The 27,343-nt window shown below is 34.4% G+C and overlaps 2 protein-coding genes across 5 annotated transcripts; both read left to right on the plus strand.

The window, feature by feature from the left end:
• LOC126725824 (GATA transcription factor 11) lies at nt 1-4,085 on the plus strand. Of its 2 annotated transcripts, XM_050430799.1 has the most exons (3): nt 1-248; nt 1,048-1,361; nt 3,156-4,034. In XM_050430799.1, exons 2-3 carry the CDS (start codon nt 1,083-1,085, stop codon nt 3,882-3,884), a joined length of 1,008 nt encoding a protein of 335 aa, XP_050286756.1. In that variant the 5' UTR covers nt 1-248; nt 1,048-1,082; the 3' UTR covers nt 3,885-4,034. The 2 variants fall into 2 exon arrangements, with proteins under 2 accessions (XP_050286756.1, XP_050286763.1); XM_050430806.1 differs by lacking the exon at nt 1-248 and having other exon boundaries at nt 1,077-1,361; nt 3,156-4,085.
• Nucleotides 4,086-21,731: 17,646 nt separating this feature from the next.
• On the plus strand, nt 21,732-26,220 carry LOC126725836 (auxin response factor 18). Of its 3 annotated transcripts, none has more exons than XM_050430823.1 (6): nt 21,732-22,153; nt 22,250-22,466; nt 22,610-23,837; nt 24,548-25,455; nt 25,644-25,709; nt 25,905-26,220. In XM_050430823.1, exons 3-6 carry the CDS (start codon nt 22,752-22,754, stop codon nt 25,984-25,986), a joined length of 2,142 nt encoding a protein of 713 aa, XP_050286780.1. In that variant the 5' UTR covers nt 21,732-22,153; nt 22,250-22,466; nt 22,610-22,751; the 3' UTR covers nt 25,987-26,220. The 3 variants fall into 3 exon arrangements, with proteins under 3 accessions (XP_050286780.1, XP_050286770.1, XP_050286787.1); XM_050430813.1 differs by having other exon boundaries at nt 22,253-22,466; XM_050430830.1 differs by having other exon boundaries at nt 21,732-22,466.
• The last annotated feature ends 1,123 nt before the right edge of the window (nt 26,221-27,343 follow it).

Here is a 27,343-nt window from a genome sequence, read left to right on the forward strand (position 1 = left end):
AAATAAAAACCTAAAAATTCCCAATCTCTCAGACACAGACACAGGCACACACATAGGTAGATAGATAGATTCATTCAGAATCATATCCCCATTTTCTCTTTCACACTCTCTCACCGCCACTTCATCAAATGCTTTCTCCTTCTTCATCTTCATCTTCATCTTCGTCTCTTTGACCCACATTTCCAGTCACTGAAGTTCTCAGCTCCCTCATTTTCATGGATTCGCTTCCGATTTAGGGTTTTCACCAGGTTTCATTCCCTTTCTCTTCACACCCATTTGCGCTCTCTCTCTCTCTCTCTCTCTCTTTTCTTCTTAATTTAAATTTTAGTTTTGCTTTTTTACTTTAAAAAAAAAAAAAAAAAGGAAAATGGCCCAGAAAAAAACTAGAACAGTTGAAGTGGTTTCAAAAAATTGAAACTTCTTCCTGCATTTTCTCACTAACCAAACGGCCACTTTAGGATTTTAATTTATTATTTATTTTGAAATAATAAAGTAATTGCAGTTATGAAGTTTATTATTATGAGTTATAACCGTTAATTAGCGTAGGTAACGTCCATTGGTTTTTAGAATGGGAAGTTTAGTCAAACCCGAAACCATGTTTGAGAACGACGACTTAACTGATTTTCCGGAACACCACGTGAATTTGTGTTTGTTTTTGTCGTCGTTTTCTTAACTTGTTCGTTTTATTACCAACTTTAAACCATTACAAGAATATTCTCTCACTTTTATTTTTTTTAAATAATTCAAGAGTCATTTTCTTATTCTGGGTAAATCTCTGAATTTTTTTCCTTTAAAATTTTTTTTACCAGATTTTTGTTACTGCATTGCGTGTTATACCATGATTTTGATTGCATAATCCATAAGGTAACTTTGTGCTCATCCAATCTATTGGATATAACCCACATTCCCTTTTTACTCGTATTGGGTTCTTTCTCCTGTTGTTTTTGTATGTGTATATATATGTAAGTGTTTTCATGGTGGAGATTATTATGTGTATGAAAATTGAAGTGACATTGTTGTTTTATTTTGTTGTTGATTTGGTCTAAGATGTTATGAAGAAAAGCTGAGAATTATAAATAAAAATGGCCGGTTCTTCCCTATTCGACGACAATATCAATGGCGTTCTGGATGAAAATTTCGATGACATTTTTAGGATTTTTGATTTCCCTTTAGAAGATGTGGAAGGAAATGTGGGTGTCGAGGACTGGAATGTGAAATTTCAAGGGCTCGAGCAGCCATCGTTAGATTTTTTGACAAGTTACTCATATGGGCCTTCCCCTAAAAACGGCAATGATGCTTTAAAATTTCCCAACGGCAATGATGCTGTAAAATTTCCCGAGGTTGTGAATATCTCCACTCTGGTCAGTTCTCTTGTTTCTTTTTTTAAAATTACTATTTAATTGATGCCCTGCAATATTGGCTGTTATATGATGTACAATACTATCTTGCTTTTGCAATATGATTTTAATTTGATGTTCAGACACCGAAGTTACTCCTTAATCTCTTGCATTAATTTATAATATGTGGTTCAAGTTGCACTCCACTGTAAAATATTAACTGTGCTTAATGAAAATGGTGTACATGGAAGGCTTCTTACGTTTTTTTGATGCAAAAATATGCGCAATTATGCTCCATGCCACACTATCAAAGTGTGCATTGTACATATATATGAGTAGGTTAGGTTTTATCTTCCTCAAGGGCTCAATTCATAAATGGATGACTAAAAGACAGATATTCATTTTCTTACAATGAGCAAATATCAAAGGAGATGACAATTTTGAATTGAATGATTTTGGAATAGTGAATATGCCCATGAATTATGAAAAACTATTTACACATTCTAGTATGAGAAAGTATGAAAAACTATTTACACATTTTAGGATGAGAAAGTATGAGAAAACTGATGACTTTTTAGGTTTTTGGTATTGAAAACTGGATCAACATAAGATTTCCTTCCATATTCCTTTTTTTTTTGGGTCCAAAGACTGTGCTAGACAATGGGGTAGCCCTTCCCCTAACCATGCATCTAGTTCTCAAGGTTCTGTGAAATTTAATTCCTCCTTCAAGGTGGAAGTGAACGTATTTTTTTTGAAGTACAGGAATGTTCTGAAGAAGCCGAATATGGTTACTGACAAGGGTTTCACTAAAATGCGGGTGTTATTAACCAATGTCCTTTGGGCCAACTGGCACATCCACCTCCACTAGTGGGGCACATCTAGGGGTTGAACCCTCAAAACCTTCACTTAGTCCAAAAAAAAAGAGTTGGGTGTTATTGTTTTTGAATGTGGGTGGGGTAGAGAATGAAAGTACATACCGGGGTTGAGGTACGGTTCCGTTGCTCACTTTAAAACTTTATGCACTTTCACATATACAATGGGCCTAGTGTATACTTTTGAATTTGTAGGCCTGCATCATGCTTGTATTTCCAGAAAAATTGTTGCCTGAAATTGAAGATGTGCTTGACAGCAGAAGCATGTGTTGTTTCTGAAAAAGTAGAAGGCCTTGCAAGCATGTTATCTTTGTTTATATGATTCTCGTTTTCACAATCCTTGAGAAGAATATATAATACAAAAGACAAATCACAAAAACATGATGAATTACATCAGCCTAGCAAATAGGTAATGTAGTGATCAAATGAAGCTTAGGAGTGTGTCCAAGACTATCTGAGACTTCATAGACACAGTGCAAGATACAAAGCAGTGTACAGTTTCCTCTCTACTGTGAGTTATTGAATGTAGAGGCTTTCTTTTACACATAATTCTTAGATATTTGGCACTTAAAAGGAATTAGATACTAGTGAAAACTGATTTTATGATGAACCAATTAAAAAATCATGCTTCAATAATTGTATCAATGATCTGAATGAAGGTAGAAGCTTTGTACACCCTTCTTCATATGTTTGATAAAACTGCGTAGTGTGAATCTGGATTCCTTTGAATTTAGTTGTAGTATTGCATTGATGGTTGATGAAGATTATGTAGCTGCATATACACACCACCATATAATTGAATCTGTGTGCATTTGTCTTTTGTGCTTTTATTTATTCCTTTTAAATTAATGAGTGGATAGTTAACATTTGATCAAGTCTTCTATTGACAAATGCAACAAACATTTCTTTCTTGTTATCTGATCTTTGTTTGGTATTTTGCCTCTAGCATGATGAAACTTCTCCACTAAAAGGACTGCCAGTTACTGTAGAAGCCACCTCCAGTAGAAGTGCTCTCCTTCACAAATCTTCGGATGTCAAAGGTTTGCGTCTCTTCCAAACCTCCAGTCCAGTCTCTGTTCTTGAAAGCAGCAGCTCTTGCTCAGTTGAAAATCCCACAACTGTTGACACCAAAACTACCATCCCTGTGAAGCGTGCAAGAAACAAGCGTCCACGTCCATCAAAGTCTAACAGTCAATTCAGGGTTCCTTTCTTTTGCTCCACTTCCTCTGCTTCCAAAATATCCCATCCTTCAGCTGCTTTTGAATCAGGTTCAGAAACTTCTGATCTCTCTGAGACAGCATCAAACCCTTCGAAGAAAAAAATGAGGAAGAAAAAGAACCTCTCAGTGCTCTCAGGTGCAACAGAGATGGGGAACTTTTCCTCGGAGGAACCAGTTGCAACTAGGAAATGCATGCACTGTGAGGTAACAAAGACTCCACAATGGAGAGAGGGTCCAATGGGGCCGAAGACCCTTTGCAATGCATGTGGAGTTCGTTTCAGGTCTGGCCGCCTCTTTCCTGAATACCGTCCTGCTGCTAGTCCTACCTTTGTTTCATCGTTGCACTCCAACTCTCACAAGAAGGTTGTTGAGATGAGAAAGAAGGGTAGTTTTGGGGCAAGAATGGCTGACATGGACACTTTATCATCGTCCATGCCGACAGTATCTACCGGCTAGCTATTTGTTAGACCTTTTGTTAGACTTTCTGAAATGAGAACAATACTTGTAGTTGGGAGCTCCTTTGGTTCTGTGTTTCTCTTTCGTAGTTAATATTTGTTAAATTTGTTTTATGTACATTAATGGAATAAGAGGTAGGAGTTTTTGATTGCTGTATGTTTTCAAATGGGGAAAAGGTAAGTAAACAGAAATTTTGTAACAGGTGGATAATTGGAGGTCTGTGTTCAATCAAACTAGGATTAGTGATGCTTCAGCCATTGGAGATGCTGGACATGGTTTCTATATTTCAAACTGAGGGTTCTCTTAAGTGTTTGTTTCAGTAACGCATAATTCCCACGCGTGGTTTCGGCCATGGCATTGCCTAGAGCTCATCAATTCAAAGGGAGCATTGCCAGAACACAATGCATTGCTCCTCCCCTCTCCCAATTCTGTTTTTCTCCTGAAGTGAAAAGACAAAGCGAAATTTGAGAATCCAAATGAGTCAAAACAATTACAGATTTGCTTGGAAAATTTTTGGTCACATTATGGTCAATTACCAACTGAATTTGGAAATTATTATTTCTATAAGCTTTAATTACATACCTCTTCCGATCAATGCCCACTTTTGCTTAGTACCAATCTATCTTTCTCTAACATGCAAGCTTTTTTTTCGTTTGAAGTTACATGCCTTTCCAGTGCTATGCCTGAGCTCACTTTTCTCCAGCTCAATTTCATGACTTTTAAACAAAATTTTTATCAGTTACTACTTACTAGACTATTTACGTCAATGGATGATAATATATATATTTTTTACTCTTTAATTAATAAAGAAAACGTAGAACTTTAACTAGTTTACAAATGGAGTTCAATGCACTCACCCTTTCCTGATGGCCCTCTCCGTGTCTCCTACAACTAGAATTTCAGCTTATTCATCAATATAATGACATTTTATATCAAGAGTTTCAATTTTGGAAGGTCACGCCTCGCATGTATGGGTAATTATATTTATAATAATTTGTGTACAAGGAAAAATATGATGATTTTTACTTTATTTATTTTATTAAATGAAAAATAAAAATAATTGATGAGACTTGGTGTTAGTCCTAAACTGTTTTTAAAATGATGTGATTATTTTCTAATAAAGTATAATCGATACAATATATTGTATTTTCTAAAAAATTAAGCTATCTATATTTGTTACTTTAAAATGTTTTAAATTTTAAAAAAAGAAACATAATACATTTTATATTCAATTATTATATAAAATGAAATGCTTTGTAAACATAATACTATGTTTCAGCTGTTCATAAAAAAAATACAATGTTTCAGCTTAGATATTATATAAATCAATTACAAACTTTTCGATAAATTTCAAGAAAATTAAAGATCAATAACTATGTTATCAATAATTTTTAAATTGCAAGTTTTTGTAATTTAAAATTATACATGAAATATAAGATTATAGATTATATAGTAAATAATATCCGATTGACACAAAAATTGACATGTGTATTAAAAGCGTAAAGAACATGTAATTCAACGGTTAGATTTTCAAAATATGCAGTAATATTTATTTTATTGAGTGAATTTGTAGTTTAAGACTACAACCAATTTTGTAGCTAAACTTTGTCCATAATATAATCACAAGTTATACATACTAAGAGAACAAGAAAGAGAACGGAAAAGAAGAAGGTTGTATCGTGATAAAGATAAACTACAGTAAATATGGAATTGACTAATAAGAAAATACGTGTTCTTCTAGTAATAAATGGATGTTTGCCATATCTCACCTAATGTTACTAATAAGTCAAAGAATACATGAATGGATATTTACAATTAATTATGAAAGTACACGTGTATATACAACTTTTTGACAAAAGATATATATTTCTTTCTTCTCTTCGTGCAATTATTTAGTATACAACTGTCTTTTTATTGTCTCTTTGCTATATATGAAGAATTCATAAAAATTTTACATGCTTATCTTATTCCTCCATATGGTTGATGGGATTATAATAATATTCTATATCCTATATCCTAGGCAAAGAGATAGGGTTAATATGGCTTTGACTTTTGTTAATTTGACATAATACTTCAATGCCACATTTGTACTCATATGGTACATTAAGATTATTATTATTATTATTATTATATATATATATATATTTTTTTTTTTTTGAGGCAATTTTTTTTAGCAAATCTTCTATCTGTCTGACTTGATCTGTTGACGGTGCATAGCCAATTGATAATAGAGTAACAAATAGTTTTTCACCTCTAGGTTTGCTCCTTTAATTCTTTTATCTATCAAACAAGTAAAAATGGCTTTGTGCCACATAAGATCCGTTTGTTACAATTGTTTAAATAACATTACACGTATTTTCATACATTTTTTCATTCATACATATTTCCAAAAAATACAAACAACGTTACTAAAAATCTCTAACCAAATGGGCTTATAATTTGCTTCATCAACTTAGGCTAATTCATGTGAATTAACTATTTCCAACCCAAAGAAGAAGCTAGTTTTAAGGCTGCAAATTTTTGCGAGGCAGCCCATGGCCTACCTTGCACACAATAAAACTTGGGCCAATATTGCCTTTTGCAAAATATGGGCTTGTGCGAGGCCCGAGCTGGACCATTTATTTGCACTGGACAACAAGGCTGTTGGATTTGGACCTACTTGTAATAAGAATGGGGTAGAGAAAATCATAGAACCCCGTAAAGATTAACAACATACTTTTTACCACGGATTGTTAGTCTAGTGGTCATGAATTTACTCCTAATGATTTGAGAGGTGAAGGTCTCAAATTTGAATTCTGCAATAAAAAGTACCTAAGTAAATTGCTTCATGTTCCCGGCTTATGTTTTACTTCCACAGGTCCGGGCCCAATAGATAAAGTGTTGCTACGAGATTGAAGCCGTCAAAAGTAAAAGAGTATACTTTTTTTTTTTTTTTTTTTTTTTAGGTTTTACCAAGTATGGAGTATCATATACAAAAGAATCACGTGAAATCCGAGAGTACCCACACCGACTGAATACGTACATAAATACATTAATTAATGCATACATACATACGCTACTTTTTGAAACAAATTAATAAATGATGTCGTAACCAAAATACCATAACCAAACCAACAAATTAAGGAGAGAGAAAGAGAGAGTCGGGCAAGCAAGGCCGACGGATCGGCGCCTGAGCCGCATCCGCATACGTGTCTTCACCGATGACCACGCACGTACGCATGCACGAACGATTTTCCATTAATGAATGAACCAAGAATGAAGATGGTGACCCACATTGCACGCTGATGATAGATGAAGTTGCAGCTGCATGCTTTTTTTTTTTTCTTTCCTGTCGAATAGGTGAGCTTTAATTTGTTTGTCACATTAATTTGTCCTCTTGGCAGTTATATCTGTATCTGTATCCATTGTATGTTCACGTGCACTACAGTACTAAAACTAAACTATTGGTTGCTTCGTTGACCACTCGAGTCCCGATCGATGATACTTCTTTTGGAACACTCTCTCTATGGTCCAGCCATGAGCCACCAGCCACCTTATTAGCTCGCTATACATGTGTGACCACTATGCTCTAGAATCGGCCTAGTATATATGTACTTGTGATTCTGTGTGCTGTATGGGCTCACCTAGCTTTGAGAAATAATTTTGATTCAGATCTCCCTCACCATTTATCGTCAAGAAAAAGAAAAAGAAAATACCGGAGAATTGAATTATGAATACATGTTCTACTTCTTCTCTTCTCCTATGGTTATGGCTAGTAGATTCAATAAAGTTAATACCACTAAGGATGTGTTTGTGTTCGGATGAAAAATTAAAATTATTTCACTATTCAGCTTATTTTTGTTACTATTCATGACCCACTATACTTTTTGGTACTATTCATAGGCTCCATTGTACTATTTCAACTAATTTTTACATTTATCTACAGTACTTTCAATAATAATTTTCAGTTTCAACAAAATAAGTGGTATCCAAACACATCTTAACTATTTCGGGAGCTCACAAAGTCAGTAATTGAGCTTCTAAAATATCTATGCACTCTGGGTCTGTGATATATCAGCCCATGCTGTTTCCTAATGACGAGGCTCTAGATTTTTGGTCTTGATATTAAATTCTCATTAAGCCCTGCATCAAAACCCATTTAGTATTTTTCACAATTAGTGATTAGGTTGTGAATTCAAATCCCCACATGGAGGAAAAATAAAAAATTTGAGTAATTTTTTTAAAAGGATCACATAACTGGGCTCAAATTTAGAATTTTTTTTTTTTTTTTTTAAGTAGTATCTTTATATATTATATTAAGACTTCAATTATTGTTTCTCCAGGGTACTACCTTCCCAAAACTAAAAAAATAATATATATATATATATATATATGTGGGGCCAGAGAGTTTGTGACCCCAGCCCATTTCATGTTAAGGCCCAAGGCCTGCGCCGAGGAGATACAGGGCCGAGGACGCATCATGAGAGTCATGGACGGCCTAAGGAAATGGCCGAGGACGAGCTCCTGCTCGGCATGCCATAAATGCCCCTAAAAGGAAAAGTAATCACAGTGCGGGAACAGCACAAGTAAAAGGCTGCCAGAACTGCAATAAAGCATTCTGCACCTGACAGAGCCATGCTCTTCAACTTTCCCAACCACTTTGGATATGGGCTGATGGGACAAGTATCAGTCTTGGAAAAGTCGATCCTACACGTGGACGAAGGATAAAGAATACAGGCTAATATAAAAGGAGGGACAAGCAATCCGGGAGAGGGGGCTGAGAAAAATGGCCAAAAACCAGAGCCTCCCAGCCTACCTCCAGGAAAAAGACTCCTAGATCGAACACGATTTAATTATGTATGAACACCACGAAAAACCACCGTTCGGTGACCAAGGCCTAGCCTTTCAAACCCACGCTCTATAAATGATATTGTTTGGGCCTCTTTACGTACGAGTCCAATATTATTTTGGGGTCGTTACAAATTATGTCCTTACAATATATATTGAACTAATTAAATTTTATAAATTCCACACGTTAATTGAGACATTTGGTAACAATTTCTGCAGACAATATATATACAAAGAATTACCCAAAGTTTTCACATGATATAGTGATTCTTGTGACCCAATTTTCTATATAATTTTCGTTCATTATGCCTAGACTTGTCCATGAGTCGGGCCGGGTCGGTTTTGGACCCAACCCAGACTCGACCCACCTCCGTCGAGTGGAGGAATCCGAAACCAACTGGTACTTTGGTGTAGGCTAAAATTGGGTCAATGTCGGGTGAATTGGTCAGTTTTTCAGGCTCCAGTCCAGTCTGGACACCCCTAATTGTGCCACTCAATTCATTACTCTTAAATAAAGTAAAATGTGACTTACTTTAAAAATAAGAAAAGCCATTTTAAACTTTAAAGTTCCACATACTGACTTGTACGGCTGTTAGGCTAACTAGTCGCTAACCCGTGCAATGCATGGGAATAGCTACTGAATGAGTTTCAAGAAGAAGAAAAAAAAAACCATTATTTTTGAGTTGGAGTAGTAAGTAAAAATGCATGAAATTAAAAAAAAAAAAATGATATTGAAAGAAATAGCATAAAGTTTTATTTGTTAGGTAGAAGAAAGTAATGTTGTTTTATTTATTAGTTTTTTTGTGGGAAGGAATAAGAGACAGAATGTTGCGTCTCTAGTTTAGTTTGTGTTGTATATATAGGTATATAAAAGATAGGTTGTAATATATATTTCAAAAAGTGTCTATTGGCTGAAAATATGCTTGTTAACCGAAGAAGTGTCTATTGGCCGAAAATGTGCCTATTGAATGAAAATGTGTTTATTGAATAAAAAGGTGCCTACCAAAAGATTCTTATTGAAATGCCATAACTCTTCATATTAGATATATCAAAAGGTACCTTTTGACCAAAAATGTGCCTATTGAAAAATGAAACATCATCTAAATTTCCAACAGTTTGGGCAGTTTTTTTTTTTTTTGGTTAAATAGTGAAAATGTCTAGAAATTAAGCCATACCAAATTCAAGTAATTGTAAAAAAAAAAAAAAAAAATTTGAGATAAAAGATTAAAAAAAAACAAAAACAAAAACACTAAATAGAATCACACTGAGGGTTAGAGTTGTTGTTGGAGAAAAAAAAAAAAAAAACTAAACAGAGTCACGTTGGGGTTATAGTTATTGTTGGAGTAGAAGTTATAAATAAATAAATAACACATATTTTATTAAGACTATTGGGAGACAATTGGAATGGTATTTACATATACATTGCCAGGAAGTTTCTCTCTAGCTGTCACTCCGTATCGCTCTCCTATCTTTTCCCTTTTCTTAATTTTTCTTTTCTTTTCCCTACAATAGAGCCACATCGGACTGACCGAGTCAGACTCAACGATGAAAACCCATCAGACCCATTTGGGTTTGAAGAAGCTAGAACATGAAAATTGGGTCTGTGGTGGAAATTTTTGGACCTGGGGTTCATAGGAAGCTTGAGAAGAATGAGAGTTTGAGAGTTGTGTGTGGTGGAGCTGAAGAAAATAAAAGTGGGTTTGGTTTGTATAGGACTGTAAGCTCCATTGGTGGGTTTTGATTGAGGAATCCGTGGCCATGGGCTAGATGAGACCCAAGGCAAATAGGGCGTCGTTTCTGGGTACTAGAAGTTGGATGTGGGTGGTTTGTGGCAAATGGGTGGTTTGAAGAAGGAGATCGACCTCTATTCTGAGGAAGAAGATGGCTGTTGGTTTGTGGATATGGTGGGTATGGGGTTATGGTGGGTTTTGATTGAGGAATCTGTGGGTCTTTATGCGATGCAATGCTTTGCTGTTGGTTTGCTATGGGTCTGATTGAGGAGGAGCTGGTAGAGGAAGGCAGAGAAGAGAAGGCAGAGTATCGGGAGGCAGAGCATCGAGTTTAGAAATGTTTTATTAAGTTTTATTTATTTATTTAATATTGTGTTGACGTGGAAAATTGTGAGAGTTTCAGAGTTTTAGGTTATATATATATATATATATATATATAGATTAAGTAGGGTCATAGGTTAGGAGCAATATAAGTTAGGTGTGTATGATTTGACATTCTAAGAAAAAGAAAGTGTTACAAAAAATGAAAATGAAATGATGCATGTCACATCAGTGTTGCATATATGTCCTTTTGGTTCTCCCATTTCAACCTCCCTTTCACACTTTTACTTTGTCCTAAGTCCCAACACAAATCGATTGGATCCATGTTAGTGGCCAGGCCAGCTTGTTAACATCCTAAAGTGCATTATTGGCTACGACATAGGTTGTGGATTTGCAATGCCAATCTAAGGTTACTTGATATTTCGAGTGGAGTTCAGGGCCCTAGCCTAACATCATTGGGAATGAAAAAATCTTGGGTGAGACGCATGCGCCCATCTCACAAGATAACATCTCCATTGGGAATATACAATAACCTTCATGTGCTTGTGTGTGCAATTTTCGATCTTAATTTAAAAGAAACCTTATGACTACGGCCATTAGGTACTTGACATGAGCTTGGGGAGTACACCACCAATAGTGAGTTTTGGTTCAATTTTTTCAAACAGTGCTTTTTGAAAAAGTGGCTATTTTAAAAAGTACAGTATGAAATTCTGCTTTTTCTTAAAAATTAGAGTGTTTGGTAAAAATTGTCAAAAAGTAATTTTTGAAAAAATTGGATGTTTGGATAGTATTTATAAAAGTTGCGATTTGAGTTGTAAATTGCCAAAAAGGATAATATATATATAAAGAGAATTCTTTGTTTTAACTACCTCTCTTAATGCAAGTTATGGACATAATGTTTTTATAAAAATTTTACAATAAAGTCTATATGACAAATTGTTAATTGTAGATAAAATAATAATAATATCACTAGTAGGTTCAGATGAGAACCAATAACAACTTACTACTTAAACTATATTATGAAATTGTTATGAAACTATTGTGTCAATAGCACTATTTTTTTCTAAAGAAAAATAACACTAATTTAAAAAGTTTAGAGATACAATAAAATGTGACAATATTTTCACAATACTCTTTGTTTTTAGTTGTGGTCAATCCTAGTCTAATATTTTATTGTTTTGTTTTGTTTTATTTTGACATATGAAAGATTTGATAACTCAATTGTTATGAAAATTTTATAATTATTTGTAGTGTCCTAACACAATTGTAATTTTTATTTTGTAAATTTCCTTGCATGATGGACACATATCCCACACTCGATCAAACCACCTTTACTTTTGTTTAATTTTTTTTTTTTTTTTTACTTCTCTTTTTTTTCTCAGCCACATGTTTCTTTCACTCTTATCTTCTTTCACCTTCATCTTCTCTCATCCACCATTATCTCCTTTTCTCTAATTTCACCAAACCGAACTCCTCTCAAATTTGTCATCCAACCTCATGCATGCCAATTAAAAATCATTAAGATTGAGTTAACTTTTCATGTCCTTCTTTGTCTATTTTGTGGTTGGTTGGTTAAATTTAAAGGAAAGGAAAAGAAAGAAGAACCACTACTACCGGCATGGTGGGATTCTTCTTTTGGGCTTCTTGCAATTGATGAGGAGGAAGCATAAAGTGTAGAGAAATTCTTCTCTGGCTTCATGACGGTATTTTTTTTTTCGTTTTTTGGGTAGAGATTTGGGTAAAATTGGGATTTCAAAATAAAAATAAGAGTAGTTTAGGTATAATACTTAAAATGAGCAACAATAACATTACAAATCAATTTGCGTTTTTGCATCACAGCTCCAAGGTCCAATATGAAAACGCAAGAAATCCTACGTATTTGAAAAAGCCACTTTTGGACAACACGAGATGACAATAATTTATCAAACACGCATTTTGGGTTTTTGGCTTGGAAACACGCATTTTGGGCTCTAAAAGTGGAACCAAATGTACCCTAACTCAAAGGTTAGGCTAAAGAATAGGAGTTATCACCTAATTTAAGTCCAAGAACCATTTTGACCCTATATAGAGACCTAACGAAAACAAATTTTGAGTTTGGAGTTATAGTATGAACTAAAAAATGTGTTAGGCACCCAATTTTGCTTAATTGAATGGATAAAACTCCACTTCATACCTCCCCATCATATTTTAGTAAGGATTCCCTTTAGCAGGATATTTCATAAGGATGCACATTATCTTGAGAAAGCATCAATCAAACCAAGCATACATGAGCACCATTCATTCCATGCATGAGGTGGGTATCCTATCTCTATGATTTAGCCTAAACACATGTTTTCTAAAATATACTAGAAAGAAAGAACAATCAAATATTAATTGAAGAAAAAAAAGGGAAAGAAAATAAGAAGTTTTATGGTTTTTGGAAGATACTAGACATGCATGACTAAGACTGTGTATGTAGAACTTTGGGATGCGTATGCATGCTCGATGTTGCATACACACCTTAGAGGTAAAAACCCTAATATAGACAACATTTCTACCATAGGAATGTTTCTACCCTATAAATAATTAAAGACATAAATAAAAAGCTCAAAAATTAAAAGGCAAATTTAAAAATGCATAAAAGGACAAAAACCACCAGAAAGAAATGAAAAGCTACCTAGAATGAAGACATAATTCTTGAAACTTGATTTATCCCCCTCAAATCTTTAGGCAAAATGATTCTACCATAAAAAATATAACAGCTAGCGCTGGCAACAATTTTGACTAAAGTGATCAACAGCTCCTAAATAGTTATTTATTTAGGATAAATTATAATGACACTATCAAGGTATAGCAAAATTAGACTTATTATATCCAATTATCAAGAAATGACACTCTATCCCCGAATGATCAAAATAATTCAGTATTTTGAGATACATGCAGGAAAATTTAATCTCAATTGGGTATTTTTGAACTTCGATTCCCTACGCCGATTGATCATTTTGTCAAAATATCCATTGCCCACCGAGTTAAGTCAGATTGGGTTGGTGATTTGGGTTTACTTTACCCATTCGTTGCATAGCCCTAATCATGGTTTTTGAAGAAAGGTCGGCAAGGCAAGCTGAAGAGTGAAGAGTACTGATTCCTTCGCTTCCGTTAGCTTCACTCTAACAATAACTTAAAGAGACTTGCTTTGTTTTAATCTCTACCGCTTGTAAGCATGCGTGATAACATGTCAACATCTTATTATATGAAAAAAGGAGAAATGCCTTGTTAGATACTAATAGGATATTAGCAGCTATCATGGTTGATGGTTGTGAAACTCCATCTTATGTATATTTCTCATTTATGAATCAATGATAGGTACAAGTTCTTGATGAGGACCCGAATTATCAATTCAATTAGTTAGCTGGCATTGTGCTTGTTTAATTAGTTTCATTTTAATAATTAATTCAATAATTACAATGTGAGAGAAAAGATTTGAATCCTGAATATTTTTGCTGGAAATATCTATTGAGTTAGAAAGCTTTTGAATACCTATTTAGTTTCTTTAGGGATGAAAAAAGACACTTGATTAGTTGGTCTGCAGAAGAACTTAAGATCTTTTCTATTGAAAATAAAATGGGGTTTAAAGAAAATCATTCTTTTAATTGGTTTCATTCATAGATTATTGCAATGGTTGGTGGTGCTCGTGGTTCTCGTTAAATCTCCTCGTGCTTTACAGAAATAACATTGGCACGTGTTAGTACTATCAGTTTCCTAAAGAACAGTACATTCATCCTAAAATTAAATAGAAGTGTAAAATAATTGCTGCCACTTCCAAACACAAAATTGTCAAAAATAGTAGCACCCCTTAACATTAGTTGTGTTACTTATGTATGCAAGTACAAAAAAGCTGAGTGAGTGGACGAAACTTAAGTATAATTTTATAATTTTTGCACATTTTAAATTTTCAATTAAATTTAACAATAAGAACATTTTCCCACACGACCAAAAAAAAAAAAAAAAACTATGAGACTGTATTAATGATTACAACCCATCTTTTTTTTTTAAAGAAAATTATATTCAATCAAATGATTTAAGTCTATTTGGATACCGCTTATTGTTGAAAATACTGTTGCAAAATAATTTTTAAATTATGAATAGTGCCTCTAGGACTCAGATTTATTTCTTCTTATTGCATTTTCTGTACTTACGGGTCTTGTAAACAATATACGAGACCTACGAAAAAACGGGTGTTTGCTATGCAAACGCCACACTTATTGTTTTTTTTTTTTTTTTTTTTTTTTTGAGAAACATAAAATATAATACTACCTAAGTTTTATCCTATCAGCTTGATTGAATTAATTAAAGATCGAAGAAGCCAAATGCAGATGACATCAATTCCGTATGACAATAGAAAACCGTCGGCCATCAAAGTTACATTCATTCAAAAGAGTCAAATTTTGAAGGACCACTTGTTAAAAGCAAGGACAAGCCAACAATTAATCCACCATTTAAGACCCTATTCATGGGGTTCTATGGCTTCGCTATGGGACGGCAAGGGGGACCTTTTCATTTTGATTGATCGAAATGCAGATATAGTTAGTTTGGACATAGCTTTAAGATAAGAATGGATAGGAAAACCTTACCTACATATACATTAGATGCTTGGTTGCACTGAATAAAATATTGCAGCAGGGACATGTCTGGATTGGCTCCACGTTGTATGTCGGTATCAATGTTGATTCTTAACCAACCATTCTCAATCTTTTGCCTAAGGCTTAGCTTGCAGTATATAAAAGCATGCTTAAGAGGGTCCCTTTCTTTTTGCACAATAATGGTAATCTAGCTCTTTGAATTGTCCATTTGGCTTGATGTTGTTTGTCAATGTTGATGAGAGAGGTAGCTTCACCAAAAGCTTCAAGCTTCTCCTTTATGAGCTTGCCCCCCCCCCCCCCCCCCCCCCCCCCCCGCAGTTATAAAGGTTGGTTCAAGAGCCTCTTTCTTTTTAGCTTGGTAGCTTTAATGGGATTCTCTGAAACTGTCAAATACTTATTCTTCTATAATGTTGACACTTGACAGATTGTTATAGACTTATAGTCCCAAACATGCAATGTTTCTTGTTGACTCTATTAACTAAAGCTTTTGCTTTCACTTTAAGCCTTGTTAATTCCAAATAGTATGCAGTTGGAAAGTTTCCGAAAATTAGAGATGTCATGCATCCATAATTGGAAGTTTTAGAAATTGTGACAGATTTATTTAAACTTTGTTGAGTATCTCCCTATTCCTTTGGGTGTATGCACTATGTAGTTTCTCCGTCCCGTACACACCAGGTTATTATAGAGAGGGATTCCTTAGAGGTAGCCCTAAGATGTTGGCAAAAGGTTTTGAACGAAGATCTCATAAATATCATGAGACCTTAAAAACCACTAAGCCAATTTCTTGAAGTTGACAAAAGTATTATTAATAGAGAGACGAATTTGGAAAATTGTTTACAATAATTTATTTTCTCCTCCTCTTTTCTTCTTTTTTCCCCCCTTGAATATGCTAATATCTTATGTAATATGGAAAAATTATTGAATACTCCGAAAGTACTATAAATGTGTAATCTTCCCTCTTACATGAATTGTAAATCCCACCACAAATTTAATTAGTGGGACCCACATTTATGCGAGATAAGGGAGTACGCATTTATGATACTCCAAGACTACCCAATAATTACCCATGTATATGAGTTGAGTTGTTGTGTAATAAATTACATAGAAAGAATTTTCATTCGAAAAATAAACATCAAAGCCCAAATAAATCAATTTTTTTTTCTTTATTTTTCTAATATATATTGTGTGCATGAAGAAATGAGCTCATAACTTTATCTGTCTTCTATTCTTTCTTTTTTTAATTTATTTATTTCGATATCTTTCTCAATTTTGACATATTATTTCAAACTAGGAATATTATTTGCTTTGGCATGATCTTTTACCGAGAGATGGAATCACATGAAATTAGTAGCACTTTGAAGTACAATTAAGTTAGCGTTAGAAATTAGAACATTGATTAAGAGTAATACAAAAACTAGACTCAACCTCTTTTTTTTTTTTCTTTTTTTCTTTTTTTTATTATTATAGGTGACTAAAGATTGGGAAATTAGAAACAAACATATTTTTATTATATTTTATTTTTTGTTGAGAGGATGTGTCCTTATCCATCCTCCAAGAGATGGCAGAAGTGATATCACTATTTTCTTGGGTTCTAGTCGAGACCAAATGTCTTAATACTTTAAATGAGTCAATTAAACTAACCCCACAAAGTTAAACCCTTTTACCACATAGGTGTGCACAAAATAGACTCAATTACCTCATGTTTAATTTCTCCGGCCGAGTCTCTTTGTGGCCCAACTTCCTTACTAATTGTTTTTTATTACTTAGTATTTTTTTAATTTGATAAGTTACACCTATTAATTGGATCTTGAATCTATTATTAAATGCTTAATCTTACAGTTACAAAAAGAGTTATATATATATATATATATATTTTTTTTTTTAAGAATCAAAAAGAGGTATAACGTTAATTGACTGTGACTACTTTGCTACTTGCCACTTGTTGTGGAAAAATTTAAACAAAATGAGATCATATAAGTTAAATCTTAGATGTACCCTTTTGCCACAAGCATAACAAGAGTTGCTAAGGTGGCGAAACCAATTAGTTGGCAAGTTTAAAATTTTGAAACGAGCCCCATAAGCAATTCTAAAAATAAAATAAAAAAGCTCCATAAAAATGGATCAAGATCCTTCAAAGATCTTTGGGTAATTTTATTGTGGGTTTTTTAAAATCTTAATCATTCATAGTTGAATGAATGCAAATCGAACTAAAAATTAACATAATAATAAGTGACAAATTTTGAACTATTAATTTAGCCATTAATACCACCGTGCACCCTTGGCATGATAGACACTCCACAAGTATAAGTACTTGTAGGGTGTGGGGGGTAAGAGCCGGCGTTCAAGTCTCAAAAAGTAGCTTTACATACATATACACTTAAATTAGGTTAGAGTATAATTTCTATCTTGTAAAAAAAAAAAAAAAGCCATTAATTGGCTTTAAGTGACAGCCCACCTCTCCCTCCCCATTATCTACCTATCGGGAAAAAAAATATTAACCATTAATTAATAAGAATTTAAGAATTTTATGTCAAATTTACTTAAAAATTAAAATGAATGATTCATATTTTGCCATATTATAATTCATGGCAAAATTTTTACAAATTAACTTAAAATTTATATATACATATATAGATATAGGTTTAAGTTACACCTGGTGTAACTCTTTAGAATTACACATTTTTTAAACCATTATATTTAAGTAGATCCAACGGTCAAAAAAAGACTCTCATTAATGCTAATATTCTAATTGATCTCATTTATTATCCCTTGTTTAACACATTTCATACTTATCTCTAAACCCAAAAAAAAAGTCTACATCTCTCTTTGTCCTCCATAATCATGTTTTTCTCTACTCTATCTCTTTCTCCTCCATTGCTTTTCTCCAACTCAATACCATTGCCTTTCTCTTAATTCCAATCTCGGCACCATGCTCCTTGCCTTATTAACATGAACACTCCAAATCTTGCACCATGAAATAAAATCTCAATAATAATTGCAACATAGTTCTTTCAAAAATATTCTAGACGTTTTTGTTGGTGTCTTTTTGTGAGTAGCACACATGTTTTTATACTTTAATAGTTAGATTCATTATTTTTCTACTACAAAAATGATTATTACTAAAGCCAAAAACTTTTTTTGTGCCATTATGAATGTAAGAAGAACTAAAGTAATGATTATTATTGAGATTTTCTTTTTCTTTTTAGAAATAAGTATGAAATGTATAAAATATGGGATAATTAATGAGATCAATTAGAATATTAGCATTAATGATAGTCTTTTTTTAACCATTGGATCTACTTAAATCTAATGGTTTAAAAAATGTGTAACTCTAAGGAACTCTAATAGCTCCTCAAAGGACTTTTTATCCATTTTGGAGAGTAGACCCACAAAACAACACTCCAGCCGCCTCTCCAAAATGCTAAAATTGCTTTAAAGAGTTACAAACTTACAATATCTCTCTTGGTGAGAAAATTCATTGTAGCTATGTAAACGAATTTAAGGGAATAAAAAAAATTTCAAACACTTAATAAAAATTTCAGATTTAATTTGTTGTAACTCTCTCACTCAAACGTTTCTCCCACAACCCTCAACCCAACTCCTCAATCTTAAACATCTCTAAAATCAAGAGGGAGACACACAATCAACACATAAAGCACAATCATCTTCTCATAAAATTAATCAGAACAACAAAATAAAAATAAATAAATAAAGAAAGAGGATAGAAGGACCAACATGAGTCATCTAACCTAATATGGGCTGCATGGCTTTGGCAGTAGGGGGGAGGACTGAGGCAAGGATGTTTGTTATAGAGAGAACGAATGTGGTAGAAGCATCAACGATTTGACAGATGGATGGCGTTGTGGACTTTGAGGTGTTACGAACGAGACCTCTCTCTCTCTCTCTCTCTCTCTCAATGTGTGTGTGGGGGGAGGAGTAAGTTGAAATGGGGTAGAGAAAAGGGTGGTGATCTCAAAAATTAAAATTAGAAAGACTTTTTAAAATTAAAAAGATAGAAATAAGAAAGGGGTGGATTTAATGATTCCCAAAACAAAACAAAAACTTATGAATTTTGAGTTAATAAGGATAACTTGATTATAAATTACATAGTTTTGAGAAAATTCAAGAGTATAACATAGATTTGATAAAATGATTGTTTGGGATTGACCATTGGGAAATTTGAAAAATATAGTTGTGGAGAAGTAATAAAGAAAGATTAAAAAACAAATAAAATTAAAAGGGATAGAGAAAGAATAAGTATTAGTCTGTTGAAGAATGTGTTCTTTTATGGACACAGCCAAATCTTGCTATATTTCACAATGAATGAGGTTTTGAACCACCTTGAAACAAAGGTACCAAATATTATGAGATTTTGTTGTATTTTAGACTTTTTTGTATATGAAAAAAAAGAAAAAAGAAGAAGTAAGTAGTAAATTTGAAAGATGTTGTTAATGGATGTCTTAAGAGCACTTTTTTATATTATATTTTTAGAAAAACTTTTTATGGGAAAAAAAATTGATTTTTTTTACTATTTTTATATTTCTCATAAAAGTATTATCAATATTTTAAAAAAATTATTTATTAACAAATATCCTGATGGCATTTGTTAACTAGACCCAAAATATAAAAGCTACTATTTTTCTTCTTTATTCGATGTACAACTACTTTTTATTTTTCATTTGAGAATATTGTGGAAATGCTCCCCACCTAGACCTATTTGGATACTGTTTGTTGCTAAAAATTGAAAACTAGAAACTGAAACACTGTAGTAAAATAATTTTTAAATGTGTGAATAGTGTCGTGCAACCCAATTTTAAGGAAAAAGTTGCAGAATATAGTACTTGTAAGTCCTGTGAACAGTGCACAGGATCCATAGAAAAAAACGCTTCCACTAAGAAATGTGCAAAACGCTCTTCCCAAACGGAGGTCTAGAGTGGATTTGGACAGCAACGTGTTTGCGTTGCTATCCGCGTCTGCGTTTCCTTAGGTGGGTCCCATGAACGCGTTGTTATCCGCGTCTATGTTTCCTTAGGTGGGTCTCATGCACTATTCACGAGACCCACAAATTCTTCTTTCAGCAAATATAACTTCTAACTTGGGTCCCACTGCACTATTCACACATTTAAAAATTATTTTGCTGCAGTATTTTTAGTTTTCAGCCGCAAACGGTATTCAAACAAACCCCTAATGTACATTTGGCAACTGATTAAAAGAGTAATTTTTTGCTGAAATTATTTACTGTTTGTGAGTCCTATACTATCTTTTGTCTTAGCTTATATTTCAAATAATTTAACTTTAAGTTCTTTTTTTAAATAAGCTAACTTTTAACCTTTTTTTTTTTTTTTTTATGCAAATAAGTTACTGTAATAAGCATTTCTCATTTTCAAACAGCCACTTAATAAATTTTAAGAATTTCATAGTCGATTTACTTGAAACAATGTTTGGTTCACAAATATTTATACAATTTTTTTCATACTTCCTGTACGACAAGTTTATAAGTGATAAATGTGTAATCCTGCATATACACGCAACTTTTTTTCACCACTAATACCTGAACAAGTAGTGACAAAAATTTAATGAACTTTGACACGATTCTGGCATTTTTCATTTACTCAAAAGAGAGAATCCAATAGAATTTCAAATCCCCAAAATCTTGAGGACCCAACATGGCATCATGCTAGGGTAGTTACTAGTTATCCCAAAAATTATAGCCCAAGAAGAGGCTATAGAGCCTAAAAGCCTAAGCTCTCGCAGTAAAAAGTCACAAAAGGCACCACTCCCACATTAGGCAATAACAAGTCCACGTCACCACTACATCATAGTCGTACCTTCACTCCTCGCCAACCCCGACCAAAAAGATCGCCGACCCCTCCTCCTCCTCACAACACATCCCCCACTCTCCTCGACGCGCGTACATCCCACGCTCCAACCACGCTTCCTCCCCATTAAAACCGCACGCGCCACGCGCCATTAACATTTGTCAAGCAACGTCATGTAAACTAGTTGTGTAGTTAACTTAACCCATATCCGAGATTAAAAGAAAAAAAAAGAATTAACCAGGGTTAGTTTGTCCACTAGTAATGTGGTAATGGGGTTTTGCTCTGATTTCAGAGCAGTACTTATTATTATTAATAATAGTGATGCGTTTCCGTGCTCTCGCTTGGTTTTTTGATTTGCATGAAAAAATCGCGATAATTCATCGCATTCTATTTGTACCACGATATTTATATATGATAGTGATGAGTGATGACTAAGGACCATGTTTTTATTTTTCAACACAGCAATAATATTAGTATGTTCCAAAAATTTATTCATTCATTATTATTTTGTTGATTTAAGATTTTCTTTGTTTTGTTTTGTTTCTGTTCCACAAAGAGAGAGAGAGAGAGAGAGTCTATCTTTGAGATCTGAAAGAAAAGAAAAAGAAAACATATTAAGATAACAACAAAAAGCAGGCAAGAGAGAGAGAGAGTGTGTGAAAGAAATGTTTTGTTTAAGCATTTGTTTTTTTTTGGATGAGAAAAAAAGCATAGCTTAAAAGAGTGATATAAATCCGTGTGCCCGTGCTGCTTTTTATTTACCGAGTAGTAGCTGTTGCTACAGTCTCTCATTTTCTCTCTCTCTTTCTCTGTCTGTCTTTCTCTGCATGAAAACTCTTTAAATCAAAATTCTGCAGATTTTTTTTTTTTTTGGTTGAGTTGTGACTGACTGTAATCTGGGGTTAGAGTTGAAGATCTAGCTGGGGTTGTTCTCAAAGTTGTTTCTTTTCCTGGTGGGTATTTCTGAATCCGAACCACTTTCAAGCTCTTGAATCTGCATTTTTGATTAGTACTGTAAAAAGGTATAACTTTGGTTCTGTGATTGTTAGCAGCTATAAGGTGAAATTGATCAGAAAAACGAAGAAAGAAATGTGCGGAACTTGATCTGTAAAAACTCTCCAGAATCTTCAAAAAGGCTATTTTGGATTTAGGAGACAAAACTAGTAATTTTTTACTTTTCCACTACTTTGGGGGCTGCAGAAAGTGCATAGTGACAAGCCTCTCTGAGCCCAAGCATATCTTTGATTTTAATGCAAAGAAAGAAGGGTAAGAGATTTTAATTTCTTCTCTACCCCTGACTCTATTATGTGAATTTAATGAACTGGTTCACTTTATTCACTTCTTAACGCATGTTTAACTTGTTTTGGAATCAACTCTTTTTTTCCTTTTGTTGTTGTTGTTGCTCACAGCATTTACTGAAGCTTCTTGAAGAGCTATGAAGTAGAAGTAGAACCCTTTATTGCTTTCAAAAAGAAGTAATTAAAAATAAAAGAAAAAACCACTGTTTGATCAGTGATTTTGGTTGTGGGTTTTATTTCTTGTGTACTAAATATGAAGGAGGCAGAGAAGAGCTTGGATCCTCAGCTATGGCATGCCTGCGCTGGAGGCATGGTTCAGATGCCTCAGGTTAACTCCAAGGTCTTCTATTTCCCTCAGGGCCACGCAGAGCACGCTCAGGTTCACGTAGATTTCAGCTCTTTACCCAGAATTCCTGCTCTCATTCCTTGCAGAGTTGGGGATGTGAAGTTCTTAGCTGACCCTGAAACTGATGAGGTTTTCTCAAAGATCAGATTGGTTCCACTTGGAAACAGAAACATTGGTGAGCTTGATTTTGAGGATGATGGGGTTGTGGGGGCTAATGGGTCTGAAAATCCAGAGAAACCGGCTTCGTTTGCTAAGACATTGACTCAATCTGATGCTAACAACGGTGGGGGTTTCTCGGTTCCGAGGTACTGCGCTGAGACGATCTTTCCACGGTTGGATTACACGGCAGATCCGCCTGTGCAAACTGTGATTGCCAAGGATGTTCATGGCGAGGTTTGGAAATTCAGGCATATTTATAGAGGTACACCACGGCGGCATTTGTTGACAACTGGGTGGAGCACATTTGTGAACCAGAAGAAGCTGGTTGCAGGGGATTCAATCGTGTTCCTCAGAGCCGAAAATGGCGATCTTTGTGTTGGTATTCGACGTGCCAAGCGTGGAATTGGTGGTGCACTTGAATCTCCATCTGGGTGGAACCCTGGTCCAGGAAATTCTGTTTCTTCTTATGGTGGATTTTCCATGTTTTTGAGGGAGCAGGAGAACAAAGTAATGAGAAATTCAAGCCCAGCTGGTGGCAATTTGAGTGGAAAGGGAAAGGTGAGGCCTGAATCAGTTATAGAAGCTGCGGCTCTTGCTGCTAGTGGGCAGCCATTTGAGGTTGCTTATTATCCGAGGGCCAGCACGCCGGAGTTTTGTGTTAAGGCCTCAGCTGTGAAGGCGACTATGAGGACGCAATGGTGCTCCGGGATGAGGTTTAAGATGGCATTTGAAACTGAGGATTCTTCCAGGATAAGCTGGTTCATGGGAACCATTGCATCTGTTCAGGTTGCTGACCCTCTCCGTTGGCCAAATTCCCCATGGCGGCTTCTTCAGGTATCATGTTCCTCTGTAATTTGTATACCCTCGTGCAAGAATTTGGACTCTGTTGGTTGCTTAATATGTATTTTATTAAATATTTTGTTAAATTTTCAGAGGTAGTGTTTTCTCACTGAGATTCTGGTCATTTATTTTAGTAGGGGTAGTGGCATTTATCTTCGGGGATATTCTCTGATGGCATGCTTTATATTATTTGGACTGTATCTAGCATTTGGGGTCTTTTGAAATTTATTCCAGAGTTTGTAGATAGATTAAGGAGAGTACATGTCAGCTTTCTACACTTATTTTTTCTTTTGTCAACACTGCATCAGATTCATAACATTCCCATAGGTTTTCTCAGCTTAACAGAAACCACAGATTTGTCTTATGGTTGTAATGTGAACAACTGAACACTGCTTTAAAATGATTTATGACACTGCATATACAGTAAATATTGCCCCAATTATGACGTTAGACAGTTATTTTAACAGTTATGTGACCCAAAATTCAACATAGGGCTTAGTTGAGGAGTACATCCACTATTAAGGTGCTGTTTTAAGCTGAATTGTAATTTAAGATGGTTGAATTTTCATACATACATCAAACTTTTCAGATATTATTTATGAATTGGTATAAATACTTGTCTCCATACTGTATGAAACATGTTATGCAAAGCCTATCCTCAATCATCAGTTTCACAGTAAATCTACTTACAAACAACATTTCAGGTGACTTGGGATGAGCCAGATTTGCTACAAAATGTGAAGCGCGTAAGCCCATGGTTGGTTGAGTTGGTATCAAATATGCCCGTTATTCACATCTCGCCCTTCTCACCACCAAGAAAGAAGTTACGGTTTCCACAACACCCAGACTTTTCACATGACGGCCAATTTCCAATACCGTCATTTTCAGGCAACCCCCTTGGGTCCAGCAGCCCCTTGTGTTTTCTATCTGATAACACTCCTGCAGGCATACAGGGAGCCAGGCATGCTCAATTTGGTATATCTTTATCAGATCTCCACTTTAACAACAAACTGCAGCCAGGGCTGTGTCCATCCAATTTTCAGCGATACAATATGAATCCTAGAACTTCCAATAGCATTATGACGAGCAATACAAACAGCAATGAAAATTTATCTTGCTTATTAACAATAGGAAATTCTAGTCAGAATTTGGAGAAATCTGATAGTGTGAAGAGACACCAGTTTTTACTCTTTGGTCAACCAATAATCACCGAGCAGCAGATATCTAGAAGCTGTTCTAGTGACACAGTCTCACAAGTTCTTACAGGGAAAAGTTCATCAGATGAGAATCAAGACAAAGTAAAGTTTCTTTCTGATGGATCAGGATCCACTCTTGATCAGCAAGTTTCACCAGAAAAGTCATCAAGTACTGGATTTTCATGGCACCAGGGTTTCCAAACCACTGAACTTGGCCTGGATACAGGTCACTGCAAGGTTTTCATGGAGTCAGAGGATGTGGGACGCACACTTGACCTTTCAGTTCTTGGCTCTTATGAAGAGCTTCACAGGAGGCTGGCCAACATGTTTGGAATAGAAAGATCAGACATGCTGAACCATGTTGTCTACCGAGATGCAACAGGTGCTGTCAAGCAAACTGGAGATGAACCATTCAGGTATGTTCTCCCCCCCCCACCCCCTTTAATTTTCTTTTGTTTATTTATAACATCTTAATGCCTTTGTGGATGTATAGTTTTGCCTTTGACAAACATTCTTGAAATCTTAATACGCAGTTTTTAGAGCATTTCTATTTGTCAGTGTATGATTGATGGATTTTCTCTTTTATCCTCGGTTGGAATTGCAGTGATTTTATGAAAACAGCAAAAAGACTCACTATCTTTAATGTTTCGAGCAGCAACAATATTGGAAGGTAAGAGAGGAAAATAGATTTTTGCGTTATGTTGTGTAGATCTTCATTTCCAATCAATCCCTTTCTCATTTTCAAGTTACAGGAATAAGTATATTGCGGCATTTAAGATTAACTTCCTGACTGAGTACATAAATTTCATACTGCAAATTTTTTTGTATATCATTCTTCATTGTTGTTTTATTAAATGTTTTGCAGGACATGGATTACAGGGATGAGGAATGCTGAAAATGGACTTGATGCATCTAACAAGACAGGTCCCCTGAGCATATTTGCCTAATTATGTGGAACTTGACACTTGATGTTGAAAAAACTGAATGAATGTTGAAGACTGCTTAATTGTTAAAGTAAATTTTAGTTTGGAGAAACAGGAAATGAAACTCCATCTTCTAATTATGCTGATGCCTTGATATGTTTCTTGGTTAAAGTGACTGTATTTGCTGAAAATCGATCTCAACATTATGGTGGATTTTTCTTGTCTATGTTGATGCTTAATGTTATTGTGAATTTTTCATGTCTATGTTTTCCATGAATCCATCTTTGAGAGTGAGTTTTCTTATCTTCCAAGACACACTAATGCGTGTCTCCAAATTGAGTGCATATGGCTATGCAAGAAAATTTATTTCAAGCACGTCGATAGTGTCATTGGGTGTTGAGAACCAATGCCAGTCAATATATGAACATTCCCATTTCTTCAGCTCTTTTCACAGATTTTCCCATGAGAATTTAGAGAATGTCGAGTGTCAAATTTGAGAAAGAGAGAGTCCAAAGTGGATGACCATTTCAAGCTTCTTATCATAAGCAAAGTTGAAAAGTTACATATTTATAACAAATGAGGCAGACTTGATCAAAATGTGAGAAATGTGTCGGTATTATAATTCCACCATGAATTTCACTTCAAAGTTCAAACCATCTGAAAACTTAAAAAAAATCTTTTGCTGCTCAAACCATATATGTATGTGTATATATATATATGTATATGTGTGTATGTTCGTGCATGCGCACCATTACGGTTGTTTCATCTCTTGTTAGGATGACAAACATTTTCTAATCTATGTCATGAAACTGGCTAATACTAAGTGATAAGTATTACACCTAGTTCAGCTCTAAAAATATCAACTGCTTTCTTGTTATGTTGAATGAAGCTGAGTTTCAAGTCGATTGAAGATTTCAATAATGTTTTTGACTTCACTAATGGGACAGCAGTTAAGGGCCTCACAACTTTCAACCATCAATTAATTGAGATTAAATTACATAAGATGAGACAGGATTGTGATGTGTGTAGTAATCTACGTTTTAATTGAATTAAATACAAACCTCAATGTGGATTGATATAGGTATAGCTATTGAACTAATATCATTTTTTAATCTTAAAGAGTATGGACCATATAGCTCTATTTGAAAAAAAATTGATGCGACACTATTTTATTTTATTGAATGGTATAGATGGGGGTTTAAGAGCTAATCCTTAGAAAAAAAATTTATCTCCAGGTAATTTCCCATCAACACAGTAATATTCCATCAAAAAAAAAAAAAAAAAAAAAAAAAAAAAAAAAAAAAACACAGTAATATCACACATTGAAAAGGTAGCTTTTGGCTTTCTGAATTGGCCCTCCGTCTTTGACTTTGTTGAGTTG

This window comes from Quercus robur, chromosome 1, assembly GCF_932294415.1.
Source record: "Quercus robur chromosome 1, dhQueRobu3.1, whole genome shotgun sequence".
Classification (NCBI taxonomy): Eukaryota; Viridiplantae; Streptophyta; class Magnoliopsida; order Fagales; family Fagaceae; genus Quercus; species Quercus robur.